Genomic DNA, 20,376 nt, shown 5'->3' on the forward strand with positions numbered 1-20,376 from the left:
CAATTTTATAAAGCGCTTTTTTGGACACTCAAAGACACTTTTTACAGAATTAAGGGATTATTCTTTTACTCCACACTTAGTGGTGGTAAACTACTATTGTAGCCACAGCTGCCCTGGGGCAGACTGACGGAGGCGAGGCTGCCAAAGTGCGCCATCGGCCCATCCGACCACCACCAACACTCACTCATGCACGACAATCATACTAGGCAATGTGGGTGAAGTGCCTTGCCCAGGGACACAATGACAGATACCACTGAGGGGACTGCCACCCCACTAACCAGGCTCAGACCTGCTTAGCTTCCGAGATCTAACGGGATCGGGCAATGACAGGCTGGTATGTAAAGTAAAGGCTTTTGGCATACTAGTGCGCAGGTAGTCCATACTAATAAAGCAAAATCGTACTGGCAAAAACTCAAAGCTTCAGTAGTACTACAATTAACACAAAACTGTCTATGAGTAGTTGATTTTTAGTAAGGTCTACTCGCGAGTTGATCCGTCAAAACATATACTAGTAAAAACTAAAATGTTCTTTACAAGTACACTCAAAAACTCATTAGTAGTATTAGTAGACTGTTTTTAGTTTACTAGTAGTAATAGTCAAGCCAAAAGAATTGCTTGTATATTATAACCAAATTCAGCACCCTGATTGGTTGTAATATCTTCAAAAGCCAATGGCAAGCCTGGATATGCTTTTCCCCGCCCCTTATAAGCATATAATGCTTGCTACAGAGCTCACAGTAAACATGGTGATGCTGCTTTTAGTTGTTATTCTGCAAAGAAGTGGAACAAACTGCCAGCAGAGCTGAAGTCAGCATCCAATGTGAACATTTTTAAATCAAAGTTAATGGAACTTTTTTTTCTCTACTGCGTATGATTGAGAGGGAGATTTTTGGTCATGTTGTTGATATAATGTGTTTGTTGATGATTTTAATTGATTTTATTGATGATTTTAAAGGTTCTTTTTGTTTTTAAGCTGTTGAATGTTTTGTATGAAATGCGTATGAAATGCGCTATACAAATAAATTTGCCTTGCCTTGCCTAGTAAACCAAAGTTGGGTGCATCTATTTCAAATGTGAGTACTGGTAGAGCTTAACTATAGCTGATATCACTGATATTTTTGCTCATGATGTTAATTCAAACTCGTCTGATTTGAGCTTTTCTTAAAGGATATTCTTCTCTTTTTTATCGAAAAAAAAACAACATTTGGCCTTCGGTTTTGTAAGTTAAAAGCAAGGCCGAGTAGATACTGTGTGACGCAATGACGCAATCAAACAACGCGCAGTGAACTAAGGGTGGGAACCTCTGGGTACCTCGTAATACGATACGCAATACAAAGCTCACGATAACGATTATCTCACAATATGACGATACTGTGATTATCGATATGTTTTTATTTTACATCTCTGAAAGACAATAAATTGAAAAAGTGTCCTATGAACAGTGACACTATTTTAATGCAACATTTCTGTAAATAAGTGTCAACATAACAATGTAAATGAATAAGTATCTCCATTAGTGCTTTCTGTAAACAAAAAACAGCTGATGTGTGTAAACAATGGCCGTGGCTCCAAGCAGTGACTCCCAACATGATCAGCAGCAGAAAAAGTAGTGGTCTGCATTTACATATATGGCAATAAAGTATAATATACATTCTATATTAAACCGCAGCATTGTTTTAGCTGTTAGATAGTTGGAGAGGGAGGAGCTCAGATTCTAGGAGGCGTGTTAGGTGACGTCACCTACCAACGTGGGCAAAATCCAACTCGCCCGTTTAAAGCTGACTTTTTACAAAATGTGGAAGAACTTTTTCAACTTTGGGCCTCTGAATGAGGCTAAAGGGATGTATATCACTGTAGCAAAACCATTATAACGTGATTTTTTCATCATACCTCCCCTTTAATGAACTTTAGCTTTTTTTTGGATGCATGTTTTGTTTTATTTGAAGGCCTAGTATAAATGAAAAACTTTGCTGTGCTTTTTATGAAAAGCAAAGGCTACTGGAATATTCAGAAAAGAAATTCTGACCCAGTCTCTTATTGACCTTATTATGGGATAAGAGGAACCAAATAAAAATCTATGGAATGATCTAGAATAAAAGGAAAGTATCAAAATGTATTCATCAGCAAATAATAAAACATTCCCTAATAGCTCAAACACATTCATTTCATCATTCAGACTTCTTTTTTTATGAACAATCTACGAATGGTTTAAAAAATGCTAGGTGGTTGTGCTTATCAGCGTTCAGTAAACTACTGCGACATCATCTTTCAACAGTGTAAGGGAGAGTGAATTTCTACACACTGGAAAGAGGATTAGAGGGCAAAGGTCAAATTCTTAATGCCTGTGATACGTTACTGATCCCCATGTTTTTTGGCTTTTATTCAAAAACCAAGCTCCTGGTTTCACGATCACCTTCCAGACCCACCATTGATAGCATTTAATATTGGAGACTTTGATTACATTTTCTAAATCGTTTACCCACACACTTCTAAGTGAAATTATGTTCAACTGTTACTACTTACCAAATCCCCTCAAAATCATCAATAGCGGAAGAAAATGAAAAGCTCCCCTTATCTTCACTGATAATGATGATGTAGTTAATGATTGCACCAGTAGCTAACAAAAACCTGCCACACCACCTGGTCTCGGATACTATTAATTGAATTCAACAACGTACTGAAATATATCAAGCAGTGGATGGATTATTGTTAATTTTATCAACCATCAGCTTTAAAGGTAGGGTAGGCGATTTTCAAAAGCTAGCATGATTTTGAATGTAGCCTTCCTGATGGCTCCGGCTTTACCCCCCTCGCCCCTTTGCTCCGTCTCACTCACATGCACGTGCACCGCTGCTGCAGAAGAGGAGCTCAGCTCATCGCTCGTATTGTGTAGAAACTTTGTTGTCTCATGTCATATTCAGCAGTATGTAAACAATAAACTTTATGTCAGCGGTGACGCGCTTTCAGTGTGAGCTTGTGCATGCGAGGGGTCGAGAACGAGCAGGGGGACGTGATTGGTTAAAAAAAACGGTTAGTTTTTTTCCATTGGTCGAAGTTATTACAGGTTTACAGCTGCTAAAGTAGATGGATTTTCTTCATTCCTTTTTCAGAGCACATAAAATCTTAATTTCTGTCAGGACATAAAGACAATTTCAACCAAAAACTTAAAAAATGTATCTGGAGGAAATCGCCTACCCGAGCTTCAATTGTAATTTTCTTTATTAAAATTTTTAACCTAACTAAAACTGAAGTAAGAATAAAACTAACCTGAAGTTGAATAATCAAAACTATGAAAACGTGACCTGGTAATAGAACCGATTTTGAATCAAATCATGACCCTAAGAATCGGAATCAAATCGTGAGACACCCAAAGATTAGGACCGCTGTAGAATTGACGGACCGTACTGCCCACGTCTATCCAGCCAGTTCCTGGTAAAAATGCATCGCCGCCTTTTCTTTTTTTTAAAGCTCTTTTTGCTGAGTTTTACGAGTGTCTCTCCACTTCCGAGTTCTTGTTTTGCTTCTGTTTTAATGGCAACGCTTCAGAGTTCTTCTAAATTGTACGTTGCATTTCCAGAAACAAAACCCTGACGTGTCGTGTATGGAAGTACAGTTTGAGCAGTCAGATTGTGTCAGAGTGTTGGTCCGTATAGTGTGAGAACATGAATCGTGAGCTGCGAACATTCAGACTCTGCAATTGAGCCGCACAGTTTGAGCTGGAGCCGAGTACAACAATTGAAACATTTGCGCAGTGTCTGCCCGCACTAAACCACCTGCTTTACAACAAAAAATATTTTGGAAATGCGTATTATTCTCAAAAAACATGCATGTGAAGATATGTTCTTTCTGCATCATATTGCAATTTCTGCTTGATAGAGTAGTGGTTACTAGTACGCCTGCCTCACAGCAAGAAGGTCCTGGGTTCAAGCCCTGGCGTCCAACCAGGGTCTACCCCCGCCTTGCTCCCAATGACAAATGGAGATAGAGCCATAGATAGAAGGATAATATTCATTCAAATATTGTCGTTTCTGTTTCAGTAAGTGAGTTCTGTAATTACAGTCTTTTTTCTGCAATGACTGATAATCAAAGGCTCTAAACGTCATGGATTAAACACAAATTAAGCCGTTTGGTCTTTTGTGACTTTTCTGACTTGTATCTGTCTTTTTAAACTTTTTGCTATAAGTTTTAGATTACACAACACAATGAATTATAAAACCCATGGAGTTATGATGATTTTTATACTGCCACTACGATTAAAAATGTTTTAATAACAAATTTTTAAAAATTACCCAGTAGGACAGGAGTTTACGCAAGATTCCTAAAGATGGTATTTACTGTAGCTGTATTTGACACAATCACTGACTAAAATGATTAAGCCACACCTTCTTTGTACGACTCAAACAGTTTCACTTTGACAGAAAGTTATTTAAATCTTTCCTAGTAACACTGTAGTAAACCAGAAGGTTGAATATAACAATAGTTTCTTGTTTAAAACGACATTATGTAAACAGTAGCTGAATGGCTAACTCAAAATTAACAATGGTTTGCTTTCTGGTATTTTCATTCCATATGTAAACATATGATAAACACATTTATTTGGCATCAGACGGCTGAATTACGGCCTGTGAGGCCAGATTCATGGGGGGAGAGTGAAAGGAGTAAACTGTTCTAACTGTCATCTGCGATGGAGTTGAGTTTCCTCACAAGCATTTACAATTTCATGCTTGCGTAGGCGCATACATAACACCAACATAGTAGTGGACAACCCTACACCAGCACTGATGTCAGGCACAGAGTGCATTTTAAACTTGGCCCTGCAGTCAGTTTCTTTTTTGGGGGGATGTGGTGTTTAATGCTCTAAAGCAGTGATTCTCAACTGGTGGGTCAGGACCCAAAAGTGGGTCGCAGACCTGTACTGGGTGGGTCGCGGACAGATGGTCAAAAACTTTACAAATATTTAATGTCTCTCACGATGGACTTGTCTTTTATTTTGAAAGCAACTTTTCTTTTGACGGGCATGCTGTAAAATGTATGTTGCAAGGAAAAAAATATATAGATTTGTTTTAAAAATATTATATATGTGTGTGTGTGTGTGTTTTCAACAGCTTTTTTTGAAAAATTTAATTTGGTTGGTTGAATTCTAAAAAAAAAAAAAAAAAAAAAAAAGTGGGAAGTGATTTAACGACCGTGGAAAAATGTGGGTCCCAGGGTGAGACCAGTTGAAAACCCCTACTCTAATGCAGTGTACCCCAGGGGTACGTGATGGCACTACAGGGGTACTTGAGAAAGAGAGGAAAATTAACAAATTAAAGCATTATTTTTAGTTAAAAATTATAAACACACTAAATATTACCAGCAACTCACAACATGATCACACAATAACACAATAATTGAGAGAAAAATATACTGAATAATGAAAAGAACAGACAAACAACAACAAAATGACACCAAAAACACATGCACCAAAACAGTAAAATACTTTAGAGCGGCTGAGCAACTGAATAGTTTGGTATGTTAAACATGATTATTGTTTCTTTTTCCTTTTTTATTTTTATTTTCTCCTGGCAGGCCAAACTGGATTTTCCATTAGACCTGAGTGAAAAACTTGATTTAATCGTTCTTGAAATGATTTCAATGAAATTTTGAAATCGATTCATAGGTGCTGAATTTGATTCTTTTTTTTTTTTTTTACCCTAACCCCAGTAGACTCTCACAATATTCTGGTGTTACCAAATTCGACTACTACTGTGCCTGCTCAATGCGAGAGTACATTCAATTCTAGTGATAGACCGATACATCGGTCGGACGATATTATCGGCCGATTTTTGCGTTTCTTAAGTGTATCAGCATCATCGATCCGCATTATTTACAGAGAGCAGAAATATTTCTTACTTGTTCTTGTTCTACATTGCCTGTTTTTAATATTGGCAGTAGCTATCCATACGGTTGCAGAATCAATATACCGATATTCTATTTGTATGCAGCGCCCCCCATTGGCTAGTTTAGGACACGTGATAGGTCAGTCATTGGCCAGTTTAGGTCACGTGACCCTAACCCTAAATCTAACCCTTCGGTAAACGTTCCAACAGCACACTTTTAATATTTGTTAAATATTTTATACTTGTTCTACATCACCTGCTATTAATATTTGTTAAATGTTTTTTTACTTGCTCTACATCACCTGTTTTTAATATTTGTTAAATATTTTTTTTACATCACCTATTTTTAATATTTGTTAAATATTTTATACTTGTTCTACATCACCTGTTTTTAACATTTGTTAAATATTTTTTACTTGTTCTACATCACCTGTTTTTAATATTTGTTAAATATTTTATACTTGTTCTACATCACCTGTTTTTAATATTTGTTAAATATTTCATACTTGTTCTACATCACCTGTTTTTAACATTTGTTAAATATTTTTTACTTGTTCTACATCACCTGTTTTTAATATTTGTTAAATATTTTTTTACTTTTTCTACATCACCTGTTTTTAATATTTGTTAAATATTTTATACTTGTTCTGAATCACCTGTTTTTAATATTTGTTAAATATTTTATACTTGTTCTACGTCACCTGTTTTTAATGTTTGTTAAATATTTTTTACTTGTTCTGAATCACCTGTTTTTAATGTTTGTTAAATATTTTTTACTTTTTCTACATCACCTGTTTTTAATATTTGTTAAATATTTTTTACTTGTTCTACATCACCTGTTTTTAATATTTGTTAAATATTTTTTTTACATCACCTATTTTTAATATTTGTTAAATATTTTATACTTGTTCTACATCACCTGTTTTTAACATTTGTTAAATATTTTTTACTTGTTCTACATCACCTGTTTTTAATATTTGTTAAATATTTTTTTACTTTTTCTACATCACCTGTTTTTAATATTTGTTAAATATTTTATACTTGTTCTGAATCACCTGTTTTTAATATTTGTTAAATATTTTATACTTGTTCTACGTCACCTGTTTTTAATGTTTGTTAAATATTTTTTACTTGTTCTGAATCACCTGTTTTTAATGTTTGTTAAATATTTTTTACTTTTCTACATCACCTGTTTTTAATATTTGTTAAATATTTTTTACTTGTTCTACATCACCTGTTTTTAATATTTGTTAAATATTTTTTTTACATCACCTATTTTTAATATTTGTTAAATATTTTATACTTGTTCTACATCACCTGTTTTTAACATTTGTTAAATATTTTTTACTTGTTCTACATCACCTGTTTTTAATATTTGTTAAATATTTTTTTACTTTTTCTACATCACCTGTTTTTAATATTTGTTAAATATTTTATACTTGTTCTGAATCACCTGTTTTTAATATTTGTTAAATATTTTATACTTGTTCTACGTCACCTGTTTTTAATGTTTGTTAAATATTTTTTACTTGTTCTACATCACCTGTTTTTAATATTTGTTAAATATTTTTTACTTGTTCTACGTCACCTGTTTTTAATGTTTGTTAAATATTTTTTACTTGTCATTCTACCTCAACTTTGTTAATTTCAATAAATGTTCCTTTTTAAAAAAAAAAATTAAAAAAAATGAGACTTGTACCATTTGTTATCATCATTATGTATTTTTTATGATGTAAATTGAGGGAGCAAAAGTAGTATCGGCTCCAAATATCGGCTTAAGAAAATCGGCAGTCCATATCGGTCATCGGCTAAGGCTGATGGGAAAAAAACTGGCATCGGCCCTAAAAAATCCATATCGGTCTATCCCTATTCAATTCAGTGTAAACATTGAAGACGAAGCTCCGCAGGGTAAGCCGTCCAAACTTAAGTCAAAAGTTTGGAACCATCTTATTAATATTCAAGTTAAATTTGAAAGATCATTACTAAATCGAATCGTGAATAATATATTCATTTCATTTTTCATTTCATTTTATTTATTCTTTTTTCATGGTAATGCAACATAAATTGGTACAACAATCCAGCAAACACAACAATAATACATTCCATGAAAAGAAGAACAGGAGTAGGATGAAGAAAAAAATCTTATAAACTCCTACCCCATTCTTAACAAAAACGTTATAAATTAGATGGCCTCACCAATGCCAAAAGATAACAATAGCCCAGAACAGATATAATCAACTTTCGATTTTAACAATTTTCACTTTTTTTTATTATTTTTTATATTTTATTTCTCAATTATTATAAATGATTTTGCTAAAACAACAGTTGTTGTAAATTTAACAATTTTCACATTCATCTTTATACAAGTTAAGTATGTGCTGTTTATACTTATTTTTGAATTAAAGAATATTTGAACAACATTTTAGATCATTTTCTAGAGAGTTCCATTGTATCACACCAGATACTGAGACACATTTTTTTGAGGGTATTTCCTGCAAAAGGTTGTTTTAAGTCATTATTTCTTCTGCTTGTCTCACTGTTTACAGTAAAAAGGGTTTGAAGTCCATGCGGTAACAGACAGTGTTTTGCTTTATGAACAACTAATAAAGTTTGTAAAGCAACCAAGTCCATCAGTTTGAGTAGTCCTGACCTCAGAAACAGTCCTGTGGTATGCTCTCTTGGAGCAACTCCATTCATTATTCTTATAGCCCTTTTTTGCAAAATAAATAAGGGCGTTAAATTAGTGATATAAGAATTACCCCATATCTCCAAACAATACATTAAATATGGCAAAATAAAGGAGCAATATAGAATTCTCATTGCCTTGTAATTCAACATAAACTTTACTTTACTCAAAAATCTTATTAATCAAAATCGAATTGTTTCAGGAAATTGGCCATGATACCCAGCTCTATTCTCCATAGGACCAGATTTGGCCCCAGGGCCTTAGGTTTGACACATTTCAAAATCATCACGTGACATGTGCTATATAGACATGACAAATGACATTTAATCAAGTAAAAATGGATATTTATTTCAGATTAAAGACAAACTACGATCAAATAAATAAAAGAATAGAAGACATTGATTGACTTTCATATATCTGAGAGTGCTTGATTTATTCTGATCAGTCCTTGTAGTGAACACGTGACATTCTCATTTGTAATGGATAAAGTATTTTTTTTAACTGAAACTGATGATTAGAGGCTGTAATAATTAAGATGGTATAACTGTTATATTATTACATTAATGAATCAGACCTAACGAGGGGAAAATGAGATAAGTGTTGCCAGCTAAAACACATCTCCCAAACTTAGCTACAGTAACAATAAGTGAAGTCGGTTAATTCATTAGTAAAAAGCTGTGAGAAACTTAGAAACCAGTAAACCAGCTGCAACCAGTACACGAGGCATGTTTCCGGGGATTTCACGATGTATAAACTACACTTTACGAAGTTAGGACCAAGTTGAAGCCCTAACACGTGTCAGGAGGGGGAAGCCGGCTAACAATAGCGGTGTCCGGATGGTGAACGTGAATCTGACTCCCAAGCATCCCTGACTTTATAACAGCTACAACAAGGTGCAAACAGACAAAGAGCTGTTACTATGTCACTGAGCCGGGGGGGAACGCTCGGCTGTTGTACTCACTGTTCTTAACAGAGGTCTCATTTGTTCCGTGTGTTCGTCCATGTTTCCCCGCACGGCAGCCTCGCAGCTTCCGTTGTTGAGCTCGTTCTGCCGGTGGTGGATGTTCACTGTACAGTAAAAGCCGGTTAGTTATGGGTGACACTTCTGTTTAACGGTGGGGGCAGACTCTGATTTTCCAAAGCGACACACTCAAAACTCCGCCCCTAAAAAATGATTGACAACACGTTTCAGCCAATCCACGTTCAATACCGGCGAAAATCGGCCAATAGAATGCGCCTACGTAACAAAAAGGTGGGAACCTTTTCATTCTTATTCCAAAACGCCTTTTTTTGAACATTTGTATCTAATTAACCCTTTTTTATTCGAGCTCCTTCACCCTGTTATATCATGGGTGAGGGTGACGAATGTAAAAACTCAGTCACTGTTTTATTGCTCACTTTCCTCACATTTAGTTAATTGTTCTTTTATTTCAGGCAAATTCATGTAAAACAGCATGTTCTGTATCAGCGTTTCTCAGATGGGGGTACGTGTACCCCTAGGGGAGAGAGAGCAGACAAATATGGGGTTTTATAATGTTATTTTAAGTTAAAATCGATATTCATAATAATGATGATGAAATGACGTTAATTAGAACAGGAACTTAAAACACAAGGGTCAGTTTTGGTCCCAAACCAAATGAGAGATGACTGTAAATGATAAAAACTATAACAAATAAATCAATTCATGTGACACTAAATACTGTTTCATTCCACTTACTTACAAAATAAGACTCTTTAAAATCTGAGTTATCACTCATTCATTCCATCGTTTTGCTTGTATAGTAGTTTTTTCATTGAATTCTGTGCAAAATGTTGTAGTTGGACAAAGCTGGTACATATATTCAGAAAGAAGAGAAAGGGGTATTTGAGCAAAACAAGTTTGAGAACCACTGTTCTATATCATTGTTAAAAATGTGTAAACAAGAAAAATGAATATGAAGGTTAAATATAAATTTGAAACGTAAATCTGAATGTCAAATGTAAATCTATATGTTTAATCTAAATCTAAATGTTACATCCAAATGTTAAATCTAAATGTTGAATATGCATTTTAAATGTAAATCTGAATGTTCAATGTAAATCTAAATGTAAATGTTACATCTAAATGTTAAATCTAAATCTAAATGTTACATCCAAATGTTAAATCTAAATGTTAAATATGCATTTTAAATGCAAATCTGAATGTTAAATGTAAATCTAAATGTAAATATTAAATCTAAATGTACATGTTAAATCTAAATGTTAAATATACATTTTAAATGTAAATCTGAATGTTAAATGTAAATATTAAATCTAAATGTACATGTTAAATCTAAATGTTACATCTAAATGGTGAATCTTAATCTAAAGGTTAAATCTAAACCTAAATGTTAAATCTATATCTAATTGTTACATCTTAATGTTAAATCTAAATGTTAATGCTCAACTGAATGCTCAGTTAGTGATGGGGTGTGTGGAGTGTAGGCGGGGCCTCGTGATGGACAGGCGCTGACCTGCCCATTTTGTATAATTTCTAAACATTTAGCTTTACACTTGGTGACCGATTTAACATTTAGATATAAATTTAATCATTTAAATATAAACTTAACATTTAGATTTACATTTAACATTATTTAGATTTACATTTAACATTTAGATTTAATAGATTTATTTTTCAGGTGTACACATTTCTAACAATGAAATAGAACACGCTGTTTTACACAATTTTCTGTCTCAAATTAAAGAAAAATTAGCTAAATGTGAGGAAAACAAGCTAAAGATTCAAAATATTTTGGCTATAAAAGTGACCAAGTTTTTACATTGGGCACCTCCTACCCAGGGGCCAAATGGGGCCCTCTGTCTCAAAAGTAAAGACACAAAATGACTCCAAAAACCCACAAAATGACAAAAATATTAAACCAAAAAGATGGCTACAAAAATACAACAAAATAAAAGAGAAATAGACAAAACCAAACCAAAAACACACAGACTGAATGACACCAAAAACACTTAAAACGACAACAAAAACAAACATAAAAAGGGATTTTTTTTTCCCCCAGACTAAATACGCAAACAAAACAAATACATAAAAGGACAACAAAAACACACATAATGAGAGAAAAATACTCACAATGATACCAAAAACACACTAAATGACAGTATCAAACAGTTAGAAAAGAAAAAAAGAAAAATTAATAAAAATGTTCAGTTTACTGGTTTTTCTAAATGCTGACTTGAAGTCTTATATTCACATTCATTTCTGTGAACCCCACTGTGATTAGAGTGAGCCGTCTATGCATTTAACAAACCTCCTGCATAGAAAAATAGCCCCAACATAAATCTGTATCAACCCATTAACTTGTCATTAGCTCATTATGCAACACATTACAATCACCTGTTTTGTGTACATTTTAAGTAAAGTAAATTCCTTCTTTTTCCTAAATATGGTCACACAAATTGAGTTCCTAAGTACCATGATTGTGTAATACATGTATATGACCAGCAGATGGCAATAGTGCACCAATATAAAACCATCCAACAGTCAAAGAAAGCCTTCAAAAGGTACACAATTTGTTAAATATTGGACCTTTTTGACACTGTTGCAATACTACCTTAACATATCTCAATATACAGCTAGTCATATCCTAATATGTAAAACTTAAAAAATATCAGTAGTTTGGCATTTTAAGTAGCTAAATATGTTTTGTTTTGTTTCCGTTCTTGGACCTGGAGGGCCACAATCCTGCAGTTAGAGATATTTCCCTGCTTCAACACATCTGATTAATAAAAGGGTTTTTTTGGGCACCCTGGCTATAGGCCAATCTATAATCTGATTGGTATGTCTTGGGATAATTGTGCTTCTTAACTACACATTGGAATAACATTCACTAAAACTATGTGGCATCAGCCTGTCAGGTGCAATGTTACATAATCATCAGGATTTCACTGACTTTTTCTCCATACATTAAATGCAGATGATCCTAAAGGTGCTATCGCAAGAATAAAAAAAGTAGCCTACTCTGTTCCTTAGAGTTTGTGGTTTTTCTGCCTTTAAATAGGCTCTGTTTCTCACCCACCCGTCAACCTCTACATCACAAGGCAGCTCTGAAATAGACGTGCGAGGTGGGAGATCAAACTATCACCTCTTAATTGTACCCAGAGTCTTAAAGATGCTGAGAGCCCATTAGCGCGCAAAGAAGTGTTGTGTGTACTGCTCCTGAAACATGCATTGGTATGATGCAGCTGGGAGATGAGTCAGAAGTTAGACAAGTGAAATCCATCGGGGGCTCACGTACAGAGATGCAGATGCAAGGTGTGGTGATGATGAGGATAAAGAAAGTTTACTGTGCAAAAGCTTTGGAAAAGAAAACAGAAAGAAGAATAAAGCTTAGTGTGAGTACAGATCAGGGGTGTCAAACTCATTTTATGTTCAGGGGCCAAATACAAAGCAGTTTGATCTCAAGTGGGCCACAAAAACGAGTCATTTCAACATTATTGTGCCATAGTTTGCACTTAAACATATACAAAAAAAACAACATATGTAAGAAATCGACCATATCCAAGCAGTAAGTGATAGATATCAGTCCCAACAGGGTCTTCACTTTACATTTCCTAGATTTTGTGACCAATTTCTATTTAATTAAGGGTAAACTTATGTCATAATTTGAAGAAAGTTGAATTATTCTGTAAGAATTTAAAGTTAAAGCCTGTTTGAACAAACGGATGACAACAGTGTGAAGCACCTATGTACAGTATGGGGTGCCGAATGTAAAAAGTCGGTCACTCCTTCATAACCGATATATTTTGAACATTCAGCTCACTTTTATTTCATTTGAGACAGAAATTCATGTAAAACAGCTAAATGTTCTAAATATGTTTGAAATGTATATATCAAATCTAAATGTTAAATAAAGGTAAATGTTAAATGTAATGCTGCATTCACACCGGACACAGAACAAATTTTGGAGACGCGGGCCCCGCACGAAAGCTTCCTCAGGATCCAAAAAAGTTTTCCCCATATTTGCTTCATATGCACGTCTGAAGCGAATATAAAAGTGCCGCCGACCAGACTCCCTTTCTTTTTAACATCAACTGTGGAGGACCTCAATAAAATCTATGCTTTACCTTCTGTGGAAACTGAAGACGCCGGCGTTCCTGGATTCTCCGGAAAAACGGTGAGCTTCTGCAAATATGTTTCATGTTTTCTCTGTCATTTTTACTTTCTCCTGTGGTCCAAATTGGATGCTCCAAAGGGTCGGATTTGGCCCCCGGGCCATGAGTTTGACACGTGGTATAGTTTGAGTTACGCAGATATTCGCATTTTGGATGTAAGCGATGGGATTGAGCTAAGAACATGTCAGGCCCAAAATGAATATTGATCTTGTCCCAGATGACGTTGAAATGAAGAGTCGCTCTTTCCCTGAAGGCTTGGTCAATGTTGTTTTTCTACTGGTGAGGCCATCTGAAGGGGCCTGGAGAGAATTCCCAAATCTGTTGCAGTGCTCCATCAAGGTGCAGATGCATTGATTTTGGCCCACGTATCTTTTCCAGTCGGCTGCCCCTGGTCGCCCGATCAAAAACACTGCTTTCAAAACCACAATTGACCCTTTGTGCCCCTGGAACCTGCTCAGTTCTTTAGAGATATGAAAAGAAGGGAGCTGAGAGAAGAGTACTGACCTATCCTACTCAAGTTAAAGTATTGTTACTTGATCAAAACTCAAGTACAAATAAATCATACATAAAATACTCAAGTACAAGTAAAACGTAGCACAATTTAATAGTACTTAAAGTAAAAGTTACAAGTTACTTTCACCCCCCACGCTTATTTTTTGGTAATAAATCTGACCACGGTTCCCTTGCATACAGTAAACATCTCATGTATGAACTTAAAACTACAAAATCTTACACAATTGGAACTTAATTTATTTTCCCCAAAGGCATCTGTATAAAATAAAAGGTTTGTCAAAATTCTTTTTTTTCACCTTTTTTTTTAATGAAATAAAACCAATGAATTCAATTCAAAATTCAAAAAATTCCAGGCTACATAGCTACAATTATAATCCATTAGTTTAACCTCTGGTAACCAGGATGGAGATGGGCAGAGCCATGCTGTTCATGGGGCTGATGATCAAAAAGAGGGAAAGGAGGAGGATGGAGGGTGGGGGGGGTCTGGCTTGTTGAGGTTCGTTCCACTGCCCTCGAGAGGGAACACAAGGGTTTGAAATCAATGTGCTGTTAAGTGCAGCTTAGCTGCGGGATGCTCTCTCCAACATTACTCATGCACTGGTGGATGGACGCCCTGAAGACACGCTGCTCATGCCGTCTGAGGGCACCCACACCAGGCCCAGTGCCTGCGGTACCCCTCACCTCTGAGCTCCCTGACAACACCCCACACACGTCTCTGCAAAACAGTTGTGGCCTCGATGACTCGAGACTCATCATCTAACACGGGCGTTATGCACCTCAACTGTAGTCAACCAACCGTTTCAAATCTGTGCTGGTGACAAAACCAGTGTTTTTGGTTCCATTACTGAGTAACTGAACCCCAAATGTATTTGGTAGTAAGTGGTGCTGTTGATTGATCCTTGTTCATCTCTCAACATTGGCATATTTAGTTGTAAAATGTCAGAGTGACTGCCCTCTATGGGTTGAAACCCAGCTATTACAAATGATTTTTCCTATTGGCTGAGAACAAGGTCATGTGATGTGATCATAGCTGTTCCCGCTCATCGTTCTTAAAGCCAAAATACAGCACTTAGGGGCGCCGCGCTTCCATCTTGCAATTTTGGTTCCAGAGTCTGTGCAGTAGGGTGTGGCGGGTGGAGCCCTGGTAACACGCCCCGCCCATTTAGCATACTGTCCTGCTGACATACGCAGCCACAAACATAAGTATCTTTCCCGTCTGGAAATTTTATCAACATCTTGTTCAGATCATAAAGGTTAGTACGAAACCACGATATACTTCAACTCACATCTAGTTAAATGGCGTCTCGGCTTTCCTTCACGACGTAGCTGCTATTCACAAAGAGAGCTACGCAAGACCCGCGGCTGTCAATCATCGTCATATATGACGTCAGGTCACGTTTTTCAACCTCAAATAAGTTATTTAAAACAAACTTCACAGAAAAATGAGCACTTGAACAATAATGTAGGGTGATACGAACTCATGAACACAGCAGAGTTTAGGTTTAGAAAAAAATTATGTGATGAGTATTTTAACTTTACAGTTTGACCCACATCCCAGTTTGTCCCATCCATTCTTTTTACAGTCTACGCTTGCATCACAAACAAGCATTGTTAGCCCCGCCCCTTATACAAAAACATTTCAAGCCCACTTCCTTAACGTTACACCACTACTGTATTTAATAAGATTAAAGGTATTGGGCTCGCGGTAACAATACAACACAATATTTTGGGGGAAAAGACCAAAAAGAAATACAGTTGAATTTATTTCACTTAAACTCACAACATACTCACAAACCACATAGTTTGACCTTTTCAACTCAGTAAGAAAATAAAAAATTAACAAAAACCAAAACAATTTGCTCTGCCATAGATTATTTGGATGAAGCATCGACGATAGACATTGCAACACTCTCGTATCACAATATATCTCTATCTATCTTTAATAACCCCCATTAATTGACTTTAAGATCATTTTAAATAAAATCATCCTCTATCACCCCTATGATCTAGATCAGGGGTGCTCAACTGCTCTCGCCCTGGGACCCACATTTTGCAAATGGTCATTAAATTGCGACCCACAAATGACAACGCAACAAATGCACCTGCGCAACATGCAATTTACAGCATACAGTATATGTCAAAAGAAAAAGTTTCTTTCAAAATAAAAGACAAGTCCAACATGAGAGACATTAAGTGTTTGTTTATTTTTGACCAGCTGTCCACGACCCACCCAGTACAGGTCCTTGACTCACATTTTGGGTCCCGACCCACCAGTTGAGAATCACTGATCTAGATGTTCTATGGATGCTCAGGTAAAACAAACGCATTGGAGAACCACGTACGCAAAGTCATGACTGTGGTGACGTGTTGGGGTTTTTATCCACTTTGAACTAAAACAGCTTTATATTCAGTGTTTATCATCACTTTAAATACAAAACTATAGATAATTACTGCTGTCTCCGTCATGGCTGAGTGTATAGGGGCGTATAAAAATGTTGACCCAGACACATGTTTGCCTGTGGCTACATGTTTGCCAGTGAGAGCACGTAATAGTGTGTGACTGAAGGTGAGGAACCGCCTCAGGCCTTCATCTGTGTTTAGATGTCAGCCCTCCTCGCTCTACAACATCTCAGTCGCTTTCTTGGTCTTTCTTTCATGAACTCCCATCGTGGTCAGCAGCAGCCAGAAGGAGGACGACCGTGGGGGAAGGACACCCACCCACCACCCACCCACATCATGGAACAAACCAAAAGAATAAAGTGAGAAGTCAAAGGAAGGGTGTGTGTGGTAGTGTAGTGTAGTGTAGTGTAGTGCACGGACATTCTGCTGCTTATTCTGTGACATTGTATGGCTGACACTTGAACACAACTCAGTCGATTACTGGGAATGTAGAGGGCAATGTGAACAAGCTGGAGCACAGTAGTCAATTGTTTTGGTCTTATCCCAATGTGTGTATATCCTTTAAGTTAACATGGGGCTGAATTTGTGGAAGCGTGCTGCAGAGGTGTCTATTGATTGTTGCACTTCTTGCTATGAACGGTGTGAAAGGCACGAGTTATCGACTTGTTGCTGCGTCTTTAGAGCGTTCACAATTCATATTTTTCGAGAGTCCTGTGCTCTTTGGAAATCTCTTACAGTCGTGTTTATTCACGTTCGGGGGACCCTCTGGTGTCCGTCAGGACCAAATAAAGTGTCATTCTTTCAAGATTTCAAGTTTATGTGTTTAAACAGATGGAGTTATTTATACATAGAAAAAAATGCCATATACCAATATCCATATGCATGTGTCAATATCAATATCTGGAAATAGAAGCTTTACTTGCTGGAATAATCTTCTTCTTTTCCATGCATTGTCAAGATATATATATATATTACTGTATATATATATATATATATATATATATATATATACTGTATATATATATATATATATATAAAAACAGGGAGAACCAAGAAGAGACTGTCTATTAAGTTTTACTGTTGTATTTTAAATATAACACTCCCACACCCCAAAAGAAAGTGGTCTTCAAAAATATGAAGTATTAATATTGATTTTAAACTGGGCTATTGGATCATATGTTTTATTTGTTTGTTTTCTGCCATCTCTGTAATGTGTAGAGCAGACATGTGCCAAATGCCGCCCCCCAAAGTAAACGTAATAAATGACAGAAAAATACATCATACACTACAGCAAAAAAAATAAAAAAATGACTCCCAAAAACGTACAAAACACAGAACATTTAAAACGATAACAGAAATACACAAAAGTGACTCCAGAATTACAATAAAACTTCCAAAAAACTAAACAAATAAATACAAATACAAAATTATAACAGAATACACGTAAAATACACAAAAGGACTCCAAAAAAACATGCAAAATTTGAAAATGAGGCTTGAATTCACAATTTCCGGCACAAGAAACGATGCTTTTGGTCACTAGAGCTCATTATAGGAATTCTGCAGCTGCAATAATTAGTCAAAAAAACCAAGAACTCAACACATAATTCATCTTTAAACTATTTAAACTATGTCACTGAGCTAATAAGCACATGGAAAAGATCACCTGTAGCTTCACTAATTAACTAAGCCAGTCACCTGTGTGCAAAACAGCAGCTGTTAGCGTTTAAAGGCTGCCAAAAATCCAGTTATAAGGACAAAAATAAAAACAAAAAAAACAAACAACAACATGCAAATTGCACAGAGATAGCATATAAATGTGGGTCTTTTGTTTTAACATGATCTTTGTGCTACAAGGGTGAAAACTGATGTTTTAAAAAATGCCGGCGGTTTTGCATTTTATTCGAAATTAAAAATTGTATTCATTCATCTTATGACATATTTGATAACATTGAACATGTATTCAGCAAGAATTTGCGAGTATCTCTTTACATTACCATTTCTGTAGAAGAAGAGAAGAAGAAGAAGAAGAAGAAGAAGAAGAAGAAGAGAAGAAGAGAAGAAGAAGAAGAAGAAGAAGAAGAAGAGAAGAAGAAGAGAAGAAGAGAGAAGAAGAAGAAGAAGAAGAAGAAGAAGAAGAAGAAGAAGAAGAAGAAGAAAGAAGAAGAAGAAGAAGAAGAAGACCCCGTCACCATAGCATTCTGGCCCCTGATGACAACAAAAACACTTCAAATGAGGAGAAAATACCAAATACAGTAAAAAAAAAAGGCCCATGTTCAGATTTGTTATTATTCTAAATGCTTACATGGATGTTGATAATGTGGATGTTGCCTCAGACAATCACATTTTTGTGTCCTTGCTATAATCAAAGTTGCCCATCATGGTGTGGAGCGTGTAAAGGTAAATCTGATCTGTTTAGGTTTCATTTAAATTTGAGGATCTCTACATTAAAGCTGCCAGTCCGGAGTTCTGAGGAAACATCTCGATGCCCCGCCCTCAACAGCTCTACTCTTCCTCCCCTGCCTCTGTCAATCTACCAGAAGCCACGCCTCTACGTTTGTGCACGCGCATTGCAAAACATAACAAAGTGGCATAACTACAAAAACTACACATTTATTGTTAGAGTGCCATAACTTTTGATTAAAACGTGTTTATTACCAGTCCATGAGAAATGTCGCCAAATCCTGGTCCGTTCAGAATCCTTTTAAAAGCAACAAGTCCCTCCCCCTTTGAATAGCAGCTCCGAGATAATGTCTGTTGTGGTCACGAAGACGTTTATCCACAAAATTTGTACCTGGACTTTTCTTTTCTTTTTTAGTAGAAGTTTTATACGTTGCTAATCGTGGAATGGTGAAATGAGTTTTGGAGCGTTCCTCCATGACGCTACGCTGCTCAGTGTTTGCTGTAGTGACGGCGCACGAGCATATTCACTTTGATTGACAGGAAGTCGAAGCCCATTGGCTGGGTGAAGTATGAGCTTTGTTACATTTGTATAGGGGTCTGTAAAGGGGGGACTTGTAGGGCGACCGTGGCTCCGTTGTAGTGGCATTTTACCCACATTGCCTTGTTTGAATTGTGTATGAATGTTGGTGGTGGTCAGAGGGGCTGTAGGCACGAAATGGCAGCCACAACTCTCTCAGTCTGCTCCAGGGCAGCTGTGGCTACATTGTAGCTTACCACCACCGGTATGACTGTGAGTGAATAATGGTTTCTGTAATGTGCTTTGAATCTCGTCGAAAAAAAGCGCTCTATAAATCCAAGCCATTATTATTATTATTACTTATATACATTAATGTATATGAATAGTAGACCATAAAAGACTAGTTAGGTATTTTTTCGCGTTTCAAAAGAATGATATAAAAACATAGATTTCTCAGAAACTCCAGATTTCAGCTTTAATGTATATTTTAACCAATCTCTGTTTGTTGCGTACCCATGACTTCAGCTAACACTGAAGACATTTCCTAAGACATTTTCTCTGCTATACTTCACAACATCTATTAAACCGAGGTCACGGAAAGCACAAAAACACCATGAAAAACATCATTAAACACTAAAATATAATTCGCTGACGTTCTCATCCTCTAGGCCTGAAAACCCCTCCCTGAATATCTTTTTTTTTTTTTTTTTTTTTTTACAGCTTTCCTGAGAGGCCGGGGCAATCAAGCCCTCTACCTTGTTAGGAGGTGTTAATTGGAGTTAGACTCCTCACTTTGTCAAGGAGTCTGACAACAGAATCAATTAAAAT

At 36.0% G+C, this 20,376-nt stretch overlaps 1 protein-coding gene across 9 annotated transcripts in view; it reads right to left on the minus strand.

Moving 5' to 3' along the window:
• The window catches only part of LOC114472031 (sodium bicarbonate cotransporter 3-like), a 52,145-nt gene extending 42,440 nt beyond the window's left edge, over positions 1-9,705 (minus strand). For 5 of the 9 annotated variants that reach the window (XM_028461080.1, XM_028461084.1, XM_028461081.1 and 2 more), the window contains exon 1: positions 9,527-9,704. In XM_028461080.1, coding sequence (XP_028316881.1) covers positions 9,527-9,568 — 42 coding nt within the window. In that variant the 5' untranslated portion in view covers positions 9,569-9,704. Of the gene's footprint in view, positions 1-9,526 lie in introns of all 9 variants that reach the window. The other 4 variants (XM_028461083.1, XM_028461077.1, XM_028461086.1 and 1 more) reach the window with 2 other exon arrangements.
• Between the last annotated feature and the right edge of the window lie 10,671 nt (positions 9,706-20,376).

This window comes from Gouania willdenowi, chromosome 11, assembly GCF_900634775.1.
Source record: "Gouania willdenowi chromosome 11, fGouWil2.1, whole genome shotgun sequence".
Lineage (NCBI taxonomy): Eukaryota > Metazoa > Chordata > Actinopteri > Blenniiformes > Gobiesocidae > Gouania > Gouania willdenowi.